Source organism: Nannospalax galili, unplaced genomic scaffold (assembly GCF_000622305.1).
Source record: "Nannospalax galili isolate Female #2095 unplaced genomic scaffold, S.galili_v1.0 scaffold2094, whole genome shotgun sequence".
Lineage (NCBI taxonomy): Eukaryota > Metazoa > Chordata > Mammalia > Rodentia > Spalacidae > Nannospalax > Nannospalax galili.
Genome location: NW_008335359.1, coordinates 538,733 through 558,249, shown reverse-complemented (window position 1 = coordinate 558,249; position 19,517 = coordinate 538,733). Strand labels below are relative to the sequence as shown.

General features: G+C 47.8%; 1 protein-coding gene across 1 annotated transcript; it reads right to left on the bottom strand.

The window, feature by feature from the left end:
• Positions 1-248: 248 nt before the first annotated feature.
• On the bottom strand, positions 249-13,609 carry LOC103731634 (cytochrome P450 4F4-like). The gene is made up of 13 exons (XM_008830013.3): positions 13,524-13,609; positions 12,998-13,181; positions 11,037-11,181; positions 8,536-8,589; positions 8,319-8,446; positions 6,479-6,600; positions 4,860-5,130; positions 2,711-2,777; positions 2,412-2,541; positions 1,480-1,613; positions 1,323-1,387; positions 1,083-1,165; positions 249-758 (listed from the first exon to the last, which is right to left on the bottom strand). Exons 2-13 carry the CDS (start codon positions 13,178-13,180, stop codon positions 575-577), a joined length of 1,566 nt encoding a protein of 521 aa, XP_008828235.1. The 5' UTR covers position 13,181; positions 13,524-13,609; the 3' UTR covers positions 249-574.
• Positions 13,610-19,517: the final 5,908 nt, after the last annotated feature.

Genomic DNA, 19,517 nt, shown 5'->3' with positions numbered 1-19,517 from the left:
GCCATAGAGCAAGAAAGCCACATAGTGCCGAAGATTATATACCCCCTACCCACCACCTATCATCATCCTCACTAGTAAAAATGGTACAATGCCACAATGATCAGACACACTATGTAACAGCCAAGACTAGCCCAATATGGTTGTCACCAAGACATGGAAGGCTGGCTGAGACAGAGGTTCTTTCAAGACCAGCAGTTTGAGAACACCCAGGGCAATATAGTGAGACTTCAGTTCAAAAACAACACAAATGCTGGCTTGTTAAGTTTAATATGCATATTAATTAGTGCCCACAGAAAAAAATAGTTCCTAGATGAAAGGAGATGGGAGTATTAAGTGATTAGAATGAAGGTGAAGGTGGTGGAAACCTGGCATAGCTAAGGGTCCAAAAATCAGCTCAAATCTTCCCTTCATCCTAATCCTTCTCCTGTTCAGTCACCTCCCCTAGGCGCCCTATTGCTCAGAGAGTAGTCCAGCCTTCATTTTAAGGGTCTGAGGTCATCAGGAGGAAGTCAGAGGTGTTTGGCTCAAAGCAACCAGCCAGTCCGCCTCACTCTCACCAGGGCCACTCCCGGGGTCACTGCGCGCGGGCACTCAGCGGCTCCACCCGCAGCCACAGCCCGCCCTCGGAGCGCAGGATCAGCTCAGGTTTTCTGCCCGGCTTGGCGTCCGCGTCGTCAGGCAGGACGCGGAAGCGCAGCAGCGTCAGCGCCAGCGCTACCTTCATCTCGTTCATGGCGAACGTCTGTCCAATGCAGTTCCTGCCGGAAGGCGGTGCTGCAGACTGACTGCACGGATATCCCACCAGGTCCAACCAACCCCGACAGGGACGCTAAAGTAACTGGGACTCCATTTTAGCATTTGCATAGCCTGAAGCTTGCCCTGAGCTCAGCACGAAGGAGTACCAGCGAAGGGAGGGGCTCTGAGCTTAGGCTCTTGAAACTTCCCTGACCGTTCTCCAAACCTTTGCTTAACCTGATTCCCACCTGGGAAAGGAGACAAGGAACCTTGACCATCTCAACTCTGCCTTTTCCTCACCACCAAGCCCAGACCCTGCCCAATCACCCCCAGCGCCCTGGCCTCACCTGGGCCCAGCGGAGAAGGGAATAAATGCCAGTGGTGACCTGTCCTTGATGTTCTCTGGGTCAAAGCGGAAGGGGTCATAGACCTGCCGGAGAGACCAGCCACGGTGGATGAGTGCCTCCCAGCACAGCCAGGCACAGAGGCCTGCATAAGCTGAGGAGAGTGAGGTCTGGTTTCCCGCTTCCTGTCCTAGAACCCTCTATCCCATGATATAGGAGAATAGGAGGGGAGAGAGGCAGCACCTCAGGGTCCGGCCACACAGATGGGTTGTGATGAACCCCAAAGATGCTGATGAGACAGATTACACCTGTGAGAGAGGAGCGGCCTGTCAGGACAAGACTCCATTGCCTGATGCACCAGCTGCCTACCCACGACCCTCCTCCCCTCTCCCATGGGCACCTTTGGGGATGACCCGGCCATCCGGGAGTGGAACGTCCTGGGTGCAGCGGCGGGATATGACTGTGACCGGGGGATGCAGACGCATACTCTCCTTGATGCACATGGTCAGGAAGGGCAGCTGGGCCAGGTCGTCCCTGAGGAACCCACCCAACAATTACCAGGAGCAAAAGAGAGGCTGCCAGTTCCTGTGCTGCCCATGCATCCTTTCCACACAGTGTTAAACTAATCCCGAGAAAAGCAGAGAACTAGGAAAGTGCTGGAGAAAATTTAGCCAGGTATCTTCTGAAGCTAACAACATTCAAACAGCTACCATTTAAAAAGTGAACAAATTTGCATGAAAATAAATGTTCCTTATGGCAAGACAGCAAAATCGAAATGCAAAGAAAAAAACAAACTGATCTCATGTGTCTGCTCTTCTGTCTCTCTCCTCCATTCACATAAACCTTTTTTCTCTTTCCCACTCACATTTTCTTGTCTTCTTTCTCCTACTTCTCTTTCCTGCTGTCCTTCCCCAGGCCTATCCCTCCTTTTTATCCTCTCATCCTCCCCCTTTCTCCTACTTCTCTATTTCTCCTCTCCCCATCCTGCTGACTTCCTCTTCTGCTGCTCCCATATCTCCTCCCTCATATCTGCTGCCCTGTTCCCAGTCTCACACAGACATCTGGTGACCATCATTCAGAGTCCTCTCCAGAACATCCTTTACATGTTTCCCTTACTCTAAATGCCACGCTTTCTCATGTGTTCTGGGAGTGTCTTGACCTAAGACTGTTCTCCCACCAAGCTGAGAGGGCCTGGAAAGCAAATCTCTGGGCTGGGTCTTTAGTATAGACTGGGTAGGGCACAAAATTACAGTGGGAAGGTGGTGTGGGAAGGTTTGCTGAATGAAGAGTGGATGCAAGAATGACCCAGGTGTTCATATATATGACCTTTACCATTCAATCTCTGTAGACTCACGGTCCCTCAGGAGCTCCTGCACCTCCTGGCGGCAGCGCTCCTGGTATTCTGGATGCTTTGCCAGGTTGTACAGGATCCAGGAGAGCCCACTGGCTGTGGTGTCATGTCCTGAGGGAGGGACAGACAGGCAGAGCAAACAATGCCCAGACAGTGAAGTCCCCAGGAAGAATGGGGAAAGAGAAGGATGCAAGAAATGGAGTGATCCAGTGTCCACCTAATGAGTTCCTGAGATGGAAAGATTACAAACCCTGCTCTAGTCCCACACTGGGACCCTCACCTGCAAACATGAAGGTGTCAGCCTCTGCTCGGATGTCATCATCTGACAACTGCTTTCCATCTTCATCCTGGAGACAAGGCAAGACTCCAGATCATACCACTTCTAAGGGCTTCTGAGTCTAACATAAGACCATCTCTGAAGGTCTTTTTCTATCCAGACACATGTGATCACCACCCTGGCATGTCTCTTGGTTATCGTAACCAGAGTCCCCAATCCATGGGCATTGTTCTCAACTATTCTGCCTCCTATTTTTCTTCCTTGTTGAAGGAATCAGGGACCTGATGGTGTCTTCTATTTCTGAATGATGAGAGGTTTCTGGGGGGAAAGAGTCACTAGCCACCTTAAATATAAGATGATTGCCAATTGTCTTAGAAAACAGATTAAGCATTACTCTGCAAGACACTGGCTTTGCTCTCTAGATGGGGAAAACTTAGCTTTTTTAAAAAAACAAATTCTTCCATTCTTGCTGTCTGCTTTGTCAACAAGGAAAAGGTGGCATTCTTAGGGATCAAAAGATTTATACTCAGGAAAAATAGGAACAACATGACAATGTGTGAGGACAGAGGATGTGCATGGTCAATAAATGAACTTCCCCTCCTCTCCCTTCTTTCTCTCTCAATTAGAATTTTTTCGAACGTTTTCCCTCTCTGGCTTTTCTTCTCTTATACTCCAATCCCTACCCTATTCTCCTGTCTCACTCCTAGGTACTAAATCTCGAGAATTTGTCTTACCTCCTCTGGAAACTATCAACTATCATTGTGAACCTATAGAATTTGCCTTAGCACTAGATAAAACTTATTTATATTCTAAAATAAAGTCCTCTCTTTATTTGAGGAATCTAGAGAGAAACATGCAATGATTTATGTGTATGAAAATGTCACAATGAAATGCATTATTCTGTATGTTAAAATTTAATTTAGCTGGTCATGGTGGTACATGCCTTTAACACCAGCACTCAAGAGGCAGAGACAGGCAGATCTCTGTGAGACTGAGTCCAGCCTGTCCTACAAGGTCCAGGCCAGCTGGGGCTACAGGGAGACTCTGTCTTTTAAAAAATAATTAAATTACTTTTACATTTTCTTTTGTCACCACCTTTCCTATCAGGTATTCACCCCTCCATTCTCTCTCTCTCTCCTCTGTTCTCCTCTTCCCCCCACCCTCCCCTGAAATAAAGAAGACACAGATGTTTCAGCTGTCCTATATAAGTTCTAAGACTCATAATGTGTGGGTCTTTCTCCTGTAGTGAAAACCCTGCTTCACATACAAATAAAATGATAAAATCAGTTCGTCACTTGGGAAAGGAGGAGATGGGAATAGGGAGCCACTGCTACAATCTTGCTGTGGCTGAATGAGCTGCTCTATCATGAGGGTAGGTGCAGCCCTCAGCACAGATATAGATACAGACACAGAACTATGATTCACTAACTGAACAAGTTATAGAGTCAAACCTCAGACCCCTTAGTTTCAGATCCAACAGGACCCTGCTAACTGCACTCTGGTGTTTTCTCTGCAATGTGTTTATCTCTGGCGTATCTCTCCTTTCCTCAACTACCTACCACAGCTTTATAGGTATCCTCTACATCAAGCCCAAGACATTACTGACAATATAAAAAGTTACATAATCTGAGCTGTTGTTTCATCTCACATCATCTCACATTTGATACCAGTATCCATTCTAATTCTTAATGTCACAAAGGGTGATGCAAGCAAATGGTGCCAGAACTTGAGAAGTTGAGGCGACAAGATCCATTCACCCAACAGCTGGAGATGAGCCTGGTAGCACAGTGAGATTCATCTAAAAAAAAAAACTACCTAAAGCCAAAAGGCCTGGCACATGCCTGTTATCTTAAGACTCGGGAAGCTGAGGCAGGAGGAACATGAGAATGAGGCCAGCCTGGGCCGCATAATGAGACCCTGTTTGAAGAAACAAAAAACAAAACTCAGCTCTATATATTAATTTTTTTTGTGAGACAGGGTGTCCCTGTAGCCCCAGCTGTCCTGGAACTCACTATGTAGACCAGGCTGGCCTTGAACTCACAGAGATCCACCTGCCTCTGCCTCCCAAGTGCTGGGATTAAAGGTAGTGCCACCACGCCCAGCTTATATTAATTAATTTTAAAAGCTCCATTCCACCTTGTGATAAGCCCACCTTGGTCAGCAACAGCACATCAATGAAGTCCAAAGTCTTGGCCTTAGCCTTGGCCTTAAGGAAGTCATCTACACCCTGATCAGGGAGGGTGTGGCGACGCTCCTGGATGACAGCATCTGTGAAGTCGTGCACCAGGCGGCAGGCCTCATGGAAGCGTGTCCCATCTGGGGTGAGGCGGTAAAGCAGGTCCATATGCAGAAGCAGCTGCTCATGTCTTTTGACAACCAGTGCACTGAGCTCCAAGATGGCGGCAATGTACTTGCTGGGCTTCCTGCATGATGAGAAATGAAGGGAGGCAGGCCTCAATGGACCTGAAGCCTGAGTGGCACCTCTCGGCAGCATGCTGTATAGCTAAAAGTAAATGGCTACATAGACACGAAGCTAGTCAGGAACAGGTGGCAACAGGTGATTAAGAGGCACTACTGACATCTGACTGAGAAACTGAGATTTAACAACTGGGTTTCTTCTCTCCCTTCATCCCAACCACATAAGCCTAGACATGCCCCTAGGCATCTGTAGTAGCACAGTGTGGCTATCAGACTCCTCTTGTTCCTCTCTGAACCAGGTACCTACCCCAGTTCATCTTCTCCCCAGCACTGTTCAGCCAGCTCAGAACTCATTTTCTTCTAGTTGGTATATGACCAGTTCCCCTCCCTGATGTCCCCACATGCACTGTCAACTCTACTTCTTATCAAAAGACAGTCACTGTCTACAGAGCATGTCTATGACCATGCTCATCACTGGCTTTACTATGGTTGGAACGATCCTCCAAAATCCCATATGTTAAAGATTTGGTCCCTGTTCTGGATAGTTTTAGTTGTCAACTTGACACACCTGGGTTGAGGGAGCCTCAATTGGAGAATTGCCTCCATTAGACTGGCCTGTGGTCATGTCAGTGGGGTATTTTCTTGATTGTTGAGTGATATGGGATTGGCCAGCCCACTGTGGGTGGTGCCACCCCTGGGCAGCTTGTCCTTTGTTGTATAAGAAAGCAGGCTGGGGCTAGAGAGATGGCTCAGCAGTTAAGAGCACTGACTGCTCTTGCAGAGGACCTGGGTTCGATTCCCAGCACCCACATGGTGGCTTCAAACCATCCTTAACTCCAGTTCCAGGGGAATCCAAAGCCCTCTTCTGACCTCTGCGGCATTGCACAACACAGGTGCACTCACATACCTACAGGCAATACACTCATACACATAAAATAAAAATAATAAATAAAATGTTTTTTTTTAAAAAAAAAAGCAGGCTGAGCAGGGGGCAGAGAAGCAAGCCAGTAAGCAGCGTTCCTCCATGGCCTATGCTCTAGCTCCTGCCTCCAGGTTCCTGCCCTGAGTTCCTACCTTGGGTTCCCTGGTGAACTGTGACCCAGGAGATGTAAACCAAATAAACCCTTTCCTCCCCAAGTTGGTATTGGTCAGAGTATTTTTGTCACAGCAATGGAGAAACAAATTCAAACAGACCCATCCTTCGGGATTGTTGGGAGGTAGTAGAAGCTTAGGAGGTAGGGCTTAGCTCTAACCCACTCCATGGAGTCCCCTCTGTATCCTCTGGCCAGTCCTCCCTCCACTTCTTGCCTTGAATTCATGGACCAGGTTCCAAGGTTCAGATTAGGGACTCACTCTTGACAGTTGCTATCAAAACTGAAGATGCATTTCTGCAGACTGTCCAATGTCATGAGGCTGATGTTCTCAAACATGTCCAGACGGGTGCTGCCCCCTGAAGTCAGGTGCTGCCACTTGGCCTTGGAAAAGAAATGAACAGTGCCATAGCTGGGTCTTGGCACCCAGAAACTCTGGCCAACCCCAACCACTAGAATGGACATCCACAAACCAGGCTCCCCTGGAACTCTGCCCCAGACAACTGATGTCAGGGAGAACCAAGATTGACTGACAGTGGAAACTGCTACTGCAGAAGATAAAGACCCGAGGCTGGAGGTCCAGGAGCCCCAAGTTCAAGTCCCAGCTCTGACTCTTGTGTTCTGTGCACCCTCAGTCATCCCATTGCTCTTTCCTGGTTCTCACCTGTCCCACCTTCAGGAACACTTAAGTTGATCCGATTGGTGTGTCTAATAAACTGGGAGTGGGCCCCTATATTCCTAACTCATGTCCAGACAGGACATCTTGACTAGATCCCTACTCTGAGCCTCAGGTTCATCCTTAATAGGAAGAAGTAGCCTCTGCCTCCCAGGCTTGTGAAAATAAAGTTGGACAGCATAGAGTACAGCACTAGGGCGTGACATCGTTTCAGCCTGTGGTCTGAGTTCAATACATGGTAGTTTTCTCATTGTCAGTGTTATAAAGTAGCTTCAAAATAGTCCCTGTGTTAAGAGTGATAGATCCCCCATTGTTCCTTAGAGTCCTTGCTAGGCATGCTGAGAATGCACTATCATGATGTGTTTAACTTGGACCATTTCTCAGACTTATGTTTCCAGGACACCTCAAAGGACACAGTAATGATCCTCTGTGGATGAATACAAGACTAGTCTCTGCTTGCTATAAAAGAACACTGGATACAACACAGGATATGAGGTGCACCTACTGCAGCCAAAGGCATTGCTCTCATGGGATGTGGGTCCCTTGAAGAAAGGATGAAAACTAGAAAGATGCATACACTGCTTGCTGTGTGGGGAGTAACTATCTGGCTTTTGTATCTGACCAAGAATCTGGTGTGTTCTGGCAGAATCCATGAAAAATAAACAAGCTAACATATCAGCTTTCAAGTAAGAAAATATCCTGAACCCTTCACATGACCCTCACCTCCATTTTTATCTTGTATCTATACCACATGCACGTGTAAGAGTTTTCAGGATGTCCATTAAGAAGTGAAGCCCATTTTCCTCCCTGTTGATTTTATGTTGGACTTATGATTTGACAAACAAAACACAGGATATGATGAGGATATTACTTCAGTTAAATCTAAACTTCAGGTCACATTCAGCTCCTCTCATTCCCACTGAACTCTATGTATGCCATAGAAACAATCCCAAGATGCCTTATAGAGGGAACCATGGTGACAAGGCTCTTCTCTGCTGACACTGCTCTAAATTGTCGTGAAGTTGGCAAGCTCCAAACAGGAGAGAAAGCTGAGATCAGCCAAACCGCCCACCTGACCTTCAGCTAATCATAAAACATAAATGACCTGGACTCTGTCCAGAAGAACCAGCCCTCTGACCTAAAACTTGTCAGCATTATCAGGCCTGGTTGATTCCAACCAGTGTATGTGGAAGCATCAATCTTCATCACACCTGTCTTCAGTTTTCAGAACATCCGTGTCCAACTCTTCTGAGCATCTGCCATGTGCAGGGACATGACTATGGTATCAACATGGATACGAGGCAAAGATTTTAACCTTAAATCAAATGTGGGGAATCCAAGCCTTGGAGAGAAAAAGCCCCAGTGTGACTCTTCAGAGCCAGTACTGTGAGGGATTTGCATGCAGCCCTTTTTTCAAGAGACTCACATGCATGATGTTAGTGCTGTCATTGAAAATCTTCACATAGGGCTTCAGGATATTGAAATGGAAGGCCGGCGTCAACATGCGACGGTGGTGGCTCCACTTGTCACCAGCACTTACCAAGAGCCCATCCCCTGGTAGAGAAGCCATAGCAGTAGACAAGGGTGGTATGTTCCCCTGAACCCCACAGGTGTCCCCAACCCCATCAACCGCAAGTACTCACCCAGCCAGGGCTTCAGGAAGCTATAGAAGATCATGTCCTTCAGAGCAACCTCGGCTGACATGAACAAGGACCATCAGAATTATGGAGAGGGTAGTGTATAGACTTGGGCAGAATGTGGGGCTCTCAGGCAGGGGTGTCCTTCTCAAGCCAGCATGATAAGATTGAGGTGAAGGACAGAGGAAGCAAGGAGGAGGGGACAATTAACAGGTGTCAGACCAGACTACAGCAGTAGTCTGACATTACACAGCATGCATTCACATGCTCCTACATGGTTGAACATGTCTGCCATGCTGAGCACAGCACAACACTGTAGACTTTTATACAGACCTAGCATAACTGTCCACCCTGCATGTTCTGACACCTCTTGACATAGACATGTATCATGGGCACACATGGGTTAACATGTGCTAACATAGCTGAAACACATATGACCTGCCATAGATAGACCCTACATAGATAGAAATTGTCTCATGCATTTCACTGTGCCCTATAGACAGGTTCTAGAAACTTTTAAAATAGTCACTTTAGGGGCTGGGTTCTAGGTAGTCCACACAGAACCCCATATACCTCATATATCTATGACTACTTATGAGGACTGTCTTCCTGTGATCCCAGGTGTGAACTATATTTACCAGGGACAACACACAACAGGTGTTATGGTTGATTATGAAATGTTCCCCAAGCTCCTGTACTGAAAGGTGGGTCCCCAGAAGCTGGCTCCATTTGGGGAAGCATCTAGACACTTAGGAAGTAGGGCTTAGCTGGAGGAACTGGGAGAATAACCTCTCTCTCTCTCTCCTTTTCCCTTTCTCCTTCTCCTCTCCTTCCTCCTTTCTTCCCCTTCCCCTTACAAATCTGGTCTCCAGGATATGAGTTGCTCTGCTCTACTACAATAGACTCTGAAGTCATGAGCCATTTAAATTCAAATTGTTTGTGACACAGATATATTGCATCACAGCACCAAGGCAGAGGGACAACTGCCATGGCTCCACCTGCCTGTCTCAGGTCACCTGACCAGCTGGAGACAGCACAGAGACCTCAGCAGTGGGCCAGCTAGAGCCAGTGCCACATCTCCTAGAACAGAGAATAGGGGTTTCGTGAAGGTGGGGGAAGGATAGGGGTGACTACCTAACAGTTTCCTCACCATCATCAGCACCTATCCCCAACACTGCATACTGGGATGGTTACCCAGGACACCATTTTCCCTGAATTAGAGAATAAGAAAGAGAATCTGTTGTTTGCTTCTCTAGGGTGCCAAAAAGATGGACTAACAGGCTAGACAGGCCCTAGGAATTCCATCTAGCCCTTCTTCATCCTCTATTCTGGGTCCTACCTGGGCTGCCTCCCAACATCTTCAGTATACTACAACCTGGTCCCTTAGTTACAGGGATAGAAAAACATGTTCCCCTTTGAAATTCCAAATACTGTATTAACTTTGGTTCTCTTCTGTCCCATTTTACAGGTTGAAACCTCAGCCTTGATGTCTCTTATTCACAGTCTCCCATGTAGCAAGTAGCATGCCTGAAGCTTGAGCCTAGGATCAATGGCCTGAATTCTTTTTTTTTTTTTTTTTTTTGGTCTTTTTGAGACAGGGTTCAGGGTGGCCTTGAACTCACAGAGATCCACTTGCCTCTGCCTCCCAGGTGCTGGGATTAAAGGCGTGCACCACCACACCCAGCATTTTTCTTTTCTTTTTTTTTTTTTTGTCTTTTTGAGACAGGGTCTCCCTGTAGTCTCAGCTGACCTGAACTCACTATGTAGACCAGGCTGGCCTTGAACTCACAGCAATCGGCCTGCCTCTGCCTCCCAAGTGCTGGGGCTAAAGGCATGTGCCACCACTCCTGGTTTGACCTGAGTTCTTATCCTTGAGCTGCTTTGTATTTCCTCAAACAATAGCACTGTTCTGACCTCTGACCTCTGACCTCTGCTCTGCTGATGTCTCCTCCTCCAAGAACCCTCTGCCTCCCTAGCAGAAATCTCTCTTCTCCATGCAGCCATCACAGCCCATCTTTCTCTGGGCCATTCCCGGCCACCAGCAGTTAAGAGTTTCCTTGTCAGGATCCATCTTCTCAAGAGTGGGTTCTCCTGGCTGGGAGTAGTTGCTCATGCCTTTAATCCCAGCACTTGAGAGGCAGAGGCCAGATCTCTCTGAGTTTGAGGCCAGCCTGCTCTACATAGCAAGTTCCAGGACTCCTGGGGCTCCATAGTGAGACCCTGTCTCAAAAAGAAAGAAACAAAAAGATTGGGTTCCTCCAGGACAGAGCCTTGGTCTGTGACCTCCTGGTCTCCCGATGGTGCCAAAAACTCAAGAAAGATGTGGAGATGACAGCAGTGGAAGAAGAGACCAACATGGGAGTGGTGAGTACATGAAAGGGCAGGAAGACTATGTGAGAAGAGGGGAGGAGGGACTAGGCTCCTGCAGGGGCTTCACAGAAGTACAAGGGTAGGGCTGGAGGCCCTCAGATTCCCACAGCCACAGCACCAGCAGCTCCCACGGGTACCTGAGGCATTGAGCACACATCGGATGATGTCGGGGTGGCACAAAGTGACCATGGGAACCATTGGGCCCAACCAGGTCATAAAGCCCCTGGGGTAGGTTTCCACCAGCTTCGTCAGTTCCTTCATGCCCTGCTCAGTGGGAGGGGCCTGAAACAAAGACAGAGACAGTCACTTCCTCAAACAGTTCATGTTAGGAATCAACTAGGCTGCGCTAAGGACTGCCCAGGCACACGACTTCTGGGTGTGTCTATGATAGTGTTTCCAGAAGACATTAGTATATTCATGAGTAGACTGAGTCAGAATGATCCACCCTTCACATCCAGCTCACTGAGGATCTTGATAGAACAATAGGCAGAGGAAGGGGAATTCACTCTTACTTCCAGTCCTGGAATACCATCTTCTCCTACCCACAGATATCACAGTCCAGGTCCCTGAACTTAGGACTCTAGCATACCCTATGTTTGGGTATGTTTAGTTACACAGATAGCATTATCTAACAATTGCCTGCAGTCCTTTAAACAGTACCATGATTTACAGCTTTGTGTACTGGGAATGAAAAGTATTCCCTCATAACCTATATGTGCAGTAGGCTACACCAAGAAAGTTTGAGTAAATATATTCTAGAGTGTTGGTAAAATGACAAAATCACCTCATAATTAATTTTTAAAATATGTCCCTAATGTTCATTGATCCAAGATGATGTGTCCCTATGCATATGTATGCTTATGTATGCTTCTGTGGATGTAGACACGTGTGTATGTGTGTGTATATATGTACATGCTTTCGGTTCTGTTTCCCTGGAGAATGTGGGCTAATACACATCCTCAGCAGCCTTAGGAAATCTCTTGTGCAGCTCTGGAGCCCTGACACAGCCTCTGCAGTGAACATGTGTCTGGATTTAGAAGGATGGAAGAGACCCCTGCCTCCTTCTGCTCCATCCCTCTCAGTCATGTCTCAGTCCCAAGAATTCATTGTAGGGCCAGTTATGAAGTTATGCTATCTGCCTCACAGATGCCCAATTCGGCTTCAGAAAATGAATTATTCAGGTAGTGTTAATTCCACTCCCAGGGAAAGCCAACAGGGGGAGGGGGGCTATGGACAACTATCACCTCAGGACTGCCACTAAGGCTTGTCCCACATACTCTTGGGTCTGTATGTACCACAGGTCTCCATTTCAACGATGCAAAAAGATCCAAACACTGGGGACCATCCAACCTCAGCAGACTCCAAGGGAAAAGAGGTGACCTCTAAGTTTCCAGGAAGGCAGCAGCTCCCACCCATGAACAACAGCTGCCCACCGGAAAGAGCATCCTGTGCATGATTCATTGACCTGTTCTTAGGCCATGAGCTCTGCTATTTGCAAGAGAAGTAACTGAAACTAAGTTACCCAAAGGGGAGAGCAGACCTAAGTCAAAGTTCAAGTGTAGGGTAAAAGGTAGGGTCAAGGAAGGCTTATGGAAGGGTGAGTGGACAGCTCTAATTCGGGTTAGATAAGAGGGATCACTGGTCTCTCTTAGAGGAGAAGAGCATTGTAAGGGACAAGTAGCCTAGGAAGACAGTGAGCCTGGAACTCTCCTCCAACATGGCTGTGCCTTGGGTATATGTAGTCGGGAAGGGACATCAAAAATTCCTCCTGGAATAAAATAGAAACCCAAAGATGGACTGACACAAAGAAATATACTGAACAGAAGACTGTCTCTGGGCCAGAACCACTCAGAAAGACTGAGCAGCAAATACTGCAGGATCCCAGGGATCCTGACTGGGTAGCCCATGCTGGGAGCCCCACAGTATGTACCAGAGTGGGAAAACAGGCTGGAAATGAATCCAAAGCAGACTAGGGGTAGAGGACACAGATAGGAGAAAGGTTTGAGGTAAAACACACAAGAACCCAGCCCTTCCTACTCCCAACTCACTGACCCCTAGAAGGCCATACACCCTCACACCCCAAACCTTTCCTACTCACCATGCCCAGGTGACCCAAGAACCAGTTCCTCTTGGGTGGCTGAGGGAAACCACAGAGATGATGATATTTTTCATACAAAATGTAGATTTTCGTTAGGACACGGGCCAAGATCCAGGACACCCCAACCAACAATAAGAGAAGCCATGGTGAGGCCACCATGGGCCCCAATCCCAGCCAGGACATGCTGTAGGGCAGATGACAGAGGGTGAGTTCCTGAGGTCCAGGAAATGGACAGGGATGTCACATGGCAGCGGACAGGGGTAGGAGCTAAGAATCCTGGTATCAGAACAGGTAAGGGGAAAAATCAAGGAATACGGGGGAAAGGCAAAGAAAGTAGAAGACAAAGATGGAAAAAGTCTAACTAGTTTCTCAAACTGCCTGAATGATTCCAAGACTGCCAGGGGCTGTTGCCTAGAATCAACCCGATCCAGGCCAGCTGAATCACTATGATCACCCTGCCTTGGCTGGCTGGCTCCCTAGCACCAGCCCAGACATGGACAGAGTTCTCCTTAACCCAGGACAATACCTTCCAGTCCACCTTCCTTAGCCTGGTACCGTCTTTCAGCAGTGTCTCTCAAAGCTTCCCTCCCTCCTCTGGGGCCTCTTTGTCCTTGGCTCATGGCCTGGAGGAAGCGATGGGAAACTTGTTCAACTGTATCAGCCAATCCCTCCCAAACTGAGCTGCCTCCTCCCAGCCTGGGCAGGAGGCCAAGGTGAGAGGGTTGGGCTGGCAAGCAAAACTATGGAATCAACTCAACGTCCACAGCATGAGAAACAGATCCTCAGGACTGAAAACATGTCGTCCAGGACTTGACTGGGAGTGAGCAAAGGTGACTCTAAGTCCTACGTTTATAGCTGCCCTGCCCTTCCAAAGACAGGATATGTCAGATAAAAAGTCATTAACTTGGGACTTGCGGTGCCAGGCCTGTCCCAGGGCTCCTCCAGAGCTCCTCTGCACGTTGGCATGGGAAGAAGGCCTGCAGAGTGCCTTGGTGCAGAACTGGGAGAGTCCAGAATGCCTCTGCCCACCAGCTTCACAGGCTGCTGGAGCTCAGGTCCTGCCTCCAAGCAGCCCTGGGTCTGCCTGGACATATTTGTTTTAGAAGCAGCCCAACAATTGATTTCCAAGGTCAGATTCCAGGGGTCAACATCCTAGCTGGAAGAACTCAGTGGAACACTGGCAGAGTCCTTCTTCCTACATGAAACACTTTAAATATGTACTGTTCTGAATAACTATTACTTATATTTTTTAAAAGGAACCCATTTCTCACCATGCCTGGCACATAGTAGAAATCCATATATTTAACTTATAAGAAAACAGACAACATTGTATTTTGGTACAAAATAGCATTGTAGTTTGTATAGGCGAGCACGCGCTGGGCTCTCAGGGTCCCAGCGCGCACTCCTGGGCAGTGAAAGTTCCTCTGCTACTGAGGTCTACTCAGTCGATCCCGTCCCTATTTCACCCGTATACCTTCCTCAGGATGTGAGGTCCACTGGCCACTTGGACCACATGGGAAGCGTATGAGGGACGGTGAAAGCCAGGGTGTCCGCGAGTCGGTGACGGAGGAATAGCGCCCCCCGGGGAGACTGGATCACAGAAGATTTAGTGTTACAGCTCAAGACAAGTGACTCAGGTCAGATCTCAGTGATTCAGCTCCAGCTCCAACTTTATTGGGGTAAAACTAAGACTACTTATAGTGTAGAGACAGCAGAAGAAGCCTTAGCTGATAGGTACTTTTAGGATGCCTCATTTACATAGGGCGGTGGGCTTCTATCAGGCTATCAGACAACGCCTGATTAAAAACCTGGTAGCTCCTGTGCCAGAGGGCATGTATTTGTGGCGAGCACTTTAAAAGAAGAGTCAGGGAGGATGCCAGGAAGGCACTCTGCTATGAAAGGAATCTGCAGCACATGGTTTCCGAGCTCATGAGCTATCCGGACGTGAAGAGACTTCTACTTTGCATAACAGAGGACCCCAACAAGTTTGGACTAACATGTAGTCTGTGTGCTTCCTTTCAGCACCAGCTGTGGCCAGCCCCAAGATTGTAACTGCAATTACTTTTGTGACAGAATGAAGACAGAGCCACCAGTTAGTATTCTTGAGTCCCTTTGGCATACCTACCAGGGAACTTGTTGGCTGAGAATATTCCTTTGCATTCTCATTGACATTCTTTATTAAAGCTGTGAGTATGATGCTTAGCATCAGAGCTCTAGACAAAGCTGGACTCTGCCACTGTCATAGTTAGTTTTAGTCAACCTGACACAGATGTTAAAGAACTGCTTCTATCAATTTAGCCCATAGGCTTGTCTGTGGGGGTGTTTTCTTGATTGCTGATTGATGTGGGAGGGCCCAGCCCAATGTGGGCAGGTAGATCTGGGCTGTATAAGAAAAGTAGCTGAGGAATCCATGGGATACAAACCAGGATACAACATTCCTACATGGTCTCTGCTTCAGTTCCTGGATCCAGGTCCTGCCTTGACCTCCTGCTTGGCTTCCCTCAGTGATATACTGCAGAGTATAAGATTAAATAAACCCTTTCCTCCCCACATTGCTGTTGCTCAGGGTGTTCACAGCAACAGGAAGGCAAACTAGGATACCAGCCATGTGACCTTGAGCAAGTAAGCTGCCTACTGGGTCTCACAGTCCTCTTCAGAAATAACAGTTGGATTCTGTGGATGTGGGGGCTGCTGGAGCCAGCCAACATGTCTTAGTTTCTATTCCCCAGAAGCATACTGTGATGCAAAAAGTGAAGATCAAATTCTTCTGGTGGTAACTGTAAGACAAGGTTTCCACCACCAGATGTTTCTCTGGGAGAGGTGCTGGATAGCTTCAGTTCACAACTTGCGACACCTGGCTGGAGGGAACCTGCGTGAGGAATTTCCTCCATTGGATTGGCCTATGGTCATATCTGTAGGACATTTTATTGATTGCTGTGTGATGTAGGCAGTACCATCCCTGTGCAGGTGGTCCTGTGTTGTATAAGAAAGCAGGCTGAGCACAGACCCAGGGAACAAGCCAGTAAGCAGCATTCCTCCATGGTCTGTGTTCCAAGGCACTGCCCTGATTTCCTGTTTTGGCTTCCCTTGATGACGGACTGTGAGCTGTATACCAAATGAACCCTTTTCCTCCCCAAAACCCAGGTGGGTTTCGGTCAGTTTTGTGTTTTTTTTTTTTAATTACAGCAATAGAAAGTAACTAGTACAGAAATTCGTACCAGGTTCATGGGGTATTGCAGTAATGAACCTGACCACGTTGTTTTGGGGGGGATTGTGAACGTGTTTGTAACGTTGGACTAGAAAAGCCATTGAGTGCTCAGAGCTTAGTAAGCTATTGCTGTGGAGCTTAGAATAGTTTTGCTGAAAGAGATGTAGATGATGGAGGCCTGGCTTGTGAAGCTTCAAGGGGAAGGAAAGACTCTATCAGGGCTGTTCTCGTGGAATTACAAGTGTTTGGAAGCGAAACCTTTTGTCCTTAGTTTTTGGATGTGAAACCTTTTGTCTTTTATTGGGACAATTGATGCTGGTTAGCAGGGGCTGAAAATCATTTGTGAGTAACAAGAGACTGGCATCATCGAGGTGAAATCTTCTGGGAAGTATTTCCTCCAGGTCAGCACACAGAAAATGTGATCCAGAGGGCACCCAAGGCTCTACCTCAAGCTGGAAACAAGACTTAGTGATGTATAATTGTCTCCTGTATGGTACTGGGTCTGAAGGCATGAAGGGATAATGGAGAGGATCTGAAGCTTGGCATTGTGTGAGGGCAAAAGAGGCCCTTGGTGAAAGTGCAGCCTCAGTTGCAATGGAGACCACAGCATATTAGAGATGCCAGGACCATGGGATAACCAACAAAGGGTAGCAGCAGGTATGAAATGGAGCCCACCTGAGCCTAAAAGATAAGCTGTGTGTGCTGTGGATGGCAGACCCAAAGATGTGGAGCTACCCAAACCCTTTGGAGCCCAGAAGATCATGAGTGAATCCCAGATGTTCAGCCTTGAGCTACTTTGCTGGACTTCTGTTTGGCTTAACTGTGCTCAATTCTTCACTTTTGAAATAAACAGTATTTAACTTGTTTTGAATTTTACAGAAGCCCACAGTTAGGAGACTTTTTAAAAAGACTTTGAGCTTTTAAAAAATATTTTATTTATTATTTTTATTTTATGTGTATGAGTGTTGTGCCTGCATGTAGGTAAATGCACCTGTGTCGTGCGCTGCCCACAGAGGATAGAAGATGCTGTCGGAGCCCCTGGAGCTGGAATTATGGACAGTTGTTAGCCACCATGTGGATGCTGGGACTCAAACCCGGGTCTTCTGCAAAAAAAGTCAGTGTTCTTAACCACTGAGCGATCTCTCCAGCCCCAAGACTTTGAACTTTTAAAATGTTTAAATTTTTAAGGACTGTGGGACTTTAAAAATTGTACTGCTTTATGTTGTAATATTAATATTAGTATGAGATCTTGGGGATAAGGAATGGAAAAGGTGTGGTTTAATAGTGATGTGTTTGTGTGTCAAGTTGACAAGGGGTCAATTGTGCTGGACAGCTTCAGTTGTCAATGAGACACACCTGGATGGAGGGAACCTCAATTGAGGAATTTCCTCCATTGGACTAGCCTACAGCCATGTCTGTGGGTCATTTTCTTGATTGCTGTGTGATGTGACAGGGGAATCCTGTTGTGGTCACTGCCACCCCTAAGCAGGTGGTGCTCTGTTGTATAAGAAATCAAGCTGAGCACAGAACAGGGGAGCATGCCAGTAAGCAGCGTTCCTCCACAGTCTGTGCTCCAGGTTCCTGCCCTGGCTTCCTGCCTTGGTTTCCCAAGAACTGTAAGCTGTAAGCCAAATAAGCCTTTCCCTCCCCAAGTTGGTTTTGGTCAGTGTGTTTATCACAGCAATAGAAAGTAACTAGAACAGGAGATGGTGCCAGGAAACACTGCCAGCACTGTGGGGAAGTAGAATGGGAAAGGGAGGCAGGAGTTAAAGACAATTGTTGAGGGAGGTTTGCACTTTAGTCATTGGGGCTCAGACCTGCTGAGGAGCTCTGTGAGACAGAAAACACCAAACATCCACATTAGAGTCATCCCACTCAAAGCAAGGAAGCTGGAACATTTACTCACCCATAAGCACCCCCCAGGACTCGGGGTTATTCCCAAGGGCAGTGTTTCTCTGGAGTGTACAGCCTGTACTGCAAAGGCCTGAGCTAGAACAAGGGCAGTAGTCTCTGACAGCAGCTCCAGACCTATGACAGTTTAGTCACTCAGTGTTTCTATCATACACATACACAAACACACACACACACACACACACACACACACACACACACTCACTCAAACGCCAACAGTGTATGTAAATATACACACAAAGAGGCACACATAAAACTTCTCACTGGCACAACACACCAGCCTCTCTCCTGGGAGCCCTCACCTCCCTCTGCTTCCCTGGGCTGCACAGCCTGCCAGCCTCTTTCCTAGATCTTGGGGCTGACCTCTTGCCAAGGGCCACCACTGCTTTCTGATCCCTTGCATCCAGATGGACCCAGTTCCTTCTCAAGTTCCCCAGGAGCCCTCTGGGCCTGGTCCTGCCCACACCTCCCTCTGCTTCCCTGGGCTGCATGGACCACAAGCCTCTTTCCTGGACCCAGAGATGACCACTTGGCTGGGGCCACCACTGCTTCCTGATCCCTTGCATCCAGATAGACCCAGTTCCTTCTTGAGGTGCCCAGGAGCCCTCTGGGCCTGGTCCCGCCCACACCTCCCTCTATTTGCTGGCCTGCACAACCCACCAGCCTCTCTCCTGGCCTGGGAATGGTCCTATTCCTTGTCTTCACACCCCAGACACCAGGGGAACCACCACTGCTTCCTGATCCCTTGCATCCTGATGAACTCAGTTCCTTCTCGTGGTACCCAGGAGCCCTCTGGGCCTGTTCTTGCCCTCACCAGCCTCTGCTTCTCTGGGCTGCACAACCTGCCAGCCTCTTTCCTGGACACGGGGGCTGACCTCTGGGCTACCTGATTCTTTGCACCCAGACCAACCCAACTCCTTCCTGCAGTCCCCAGGAGCCCTTGGGGCCGCTTCCCAGCCCCATCTTCGTTTGCATCTCTGGGTGGCATGGCCAACAGCTGCCCTAGACCAGCATCTTTCCTGGGCCTGGCTCCCAGGCCAGTCCAACCCCCAAATTCCTGAGGCCAAACCCTTTCCTGGAGGGATCCAGACCTTAGGAGAAAGCCTGAGAGCATCTGATCCTCATCTAGGGCCTCTGTGGGAACTCCTGAAGAAAAAAGCAATCTGGCCAATCCAATAGAAAATCAAAAGAAAGAACTGGAAGCTTAGAGGAACCAGCTTTTCATGCCCAAAAAAGTAAAACACAAAGACACATAAAGTTCACAAAAAGAAGCAGACCTAAACTTGAAATCTTGAGTCTCACACAAGAATCAGAAACTACAAAAGAAATTCACATGTCAAAATCACAGAGAAAAAATAACATGAAAAACCAAAATAACATATCCCGATGAAATACTAATAA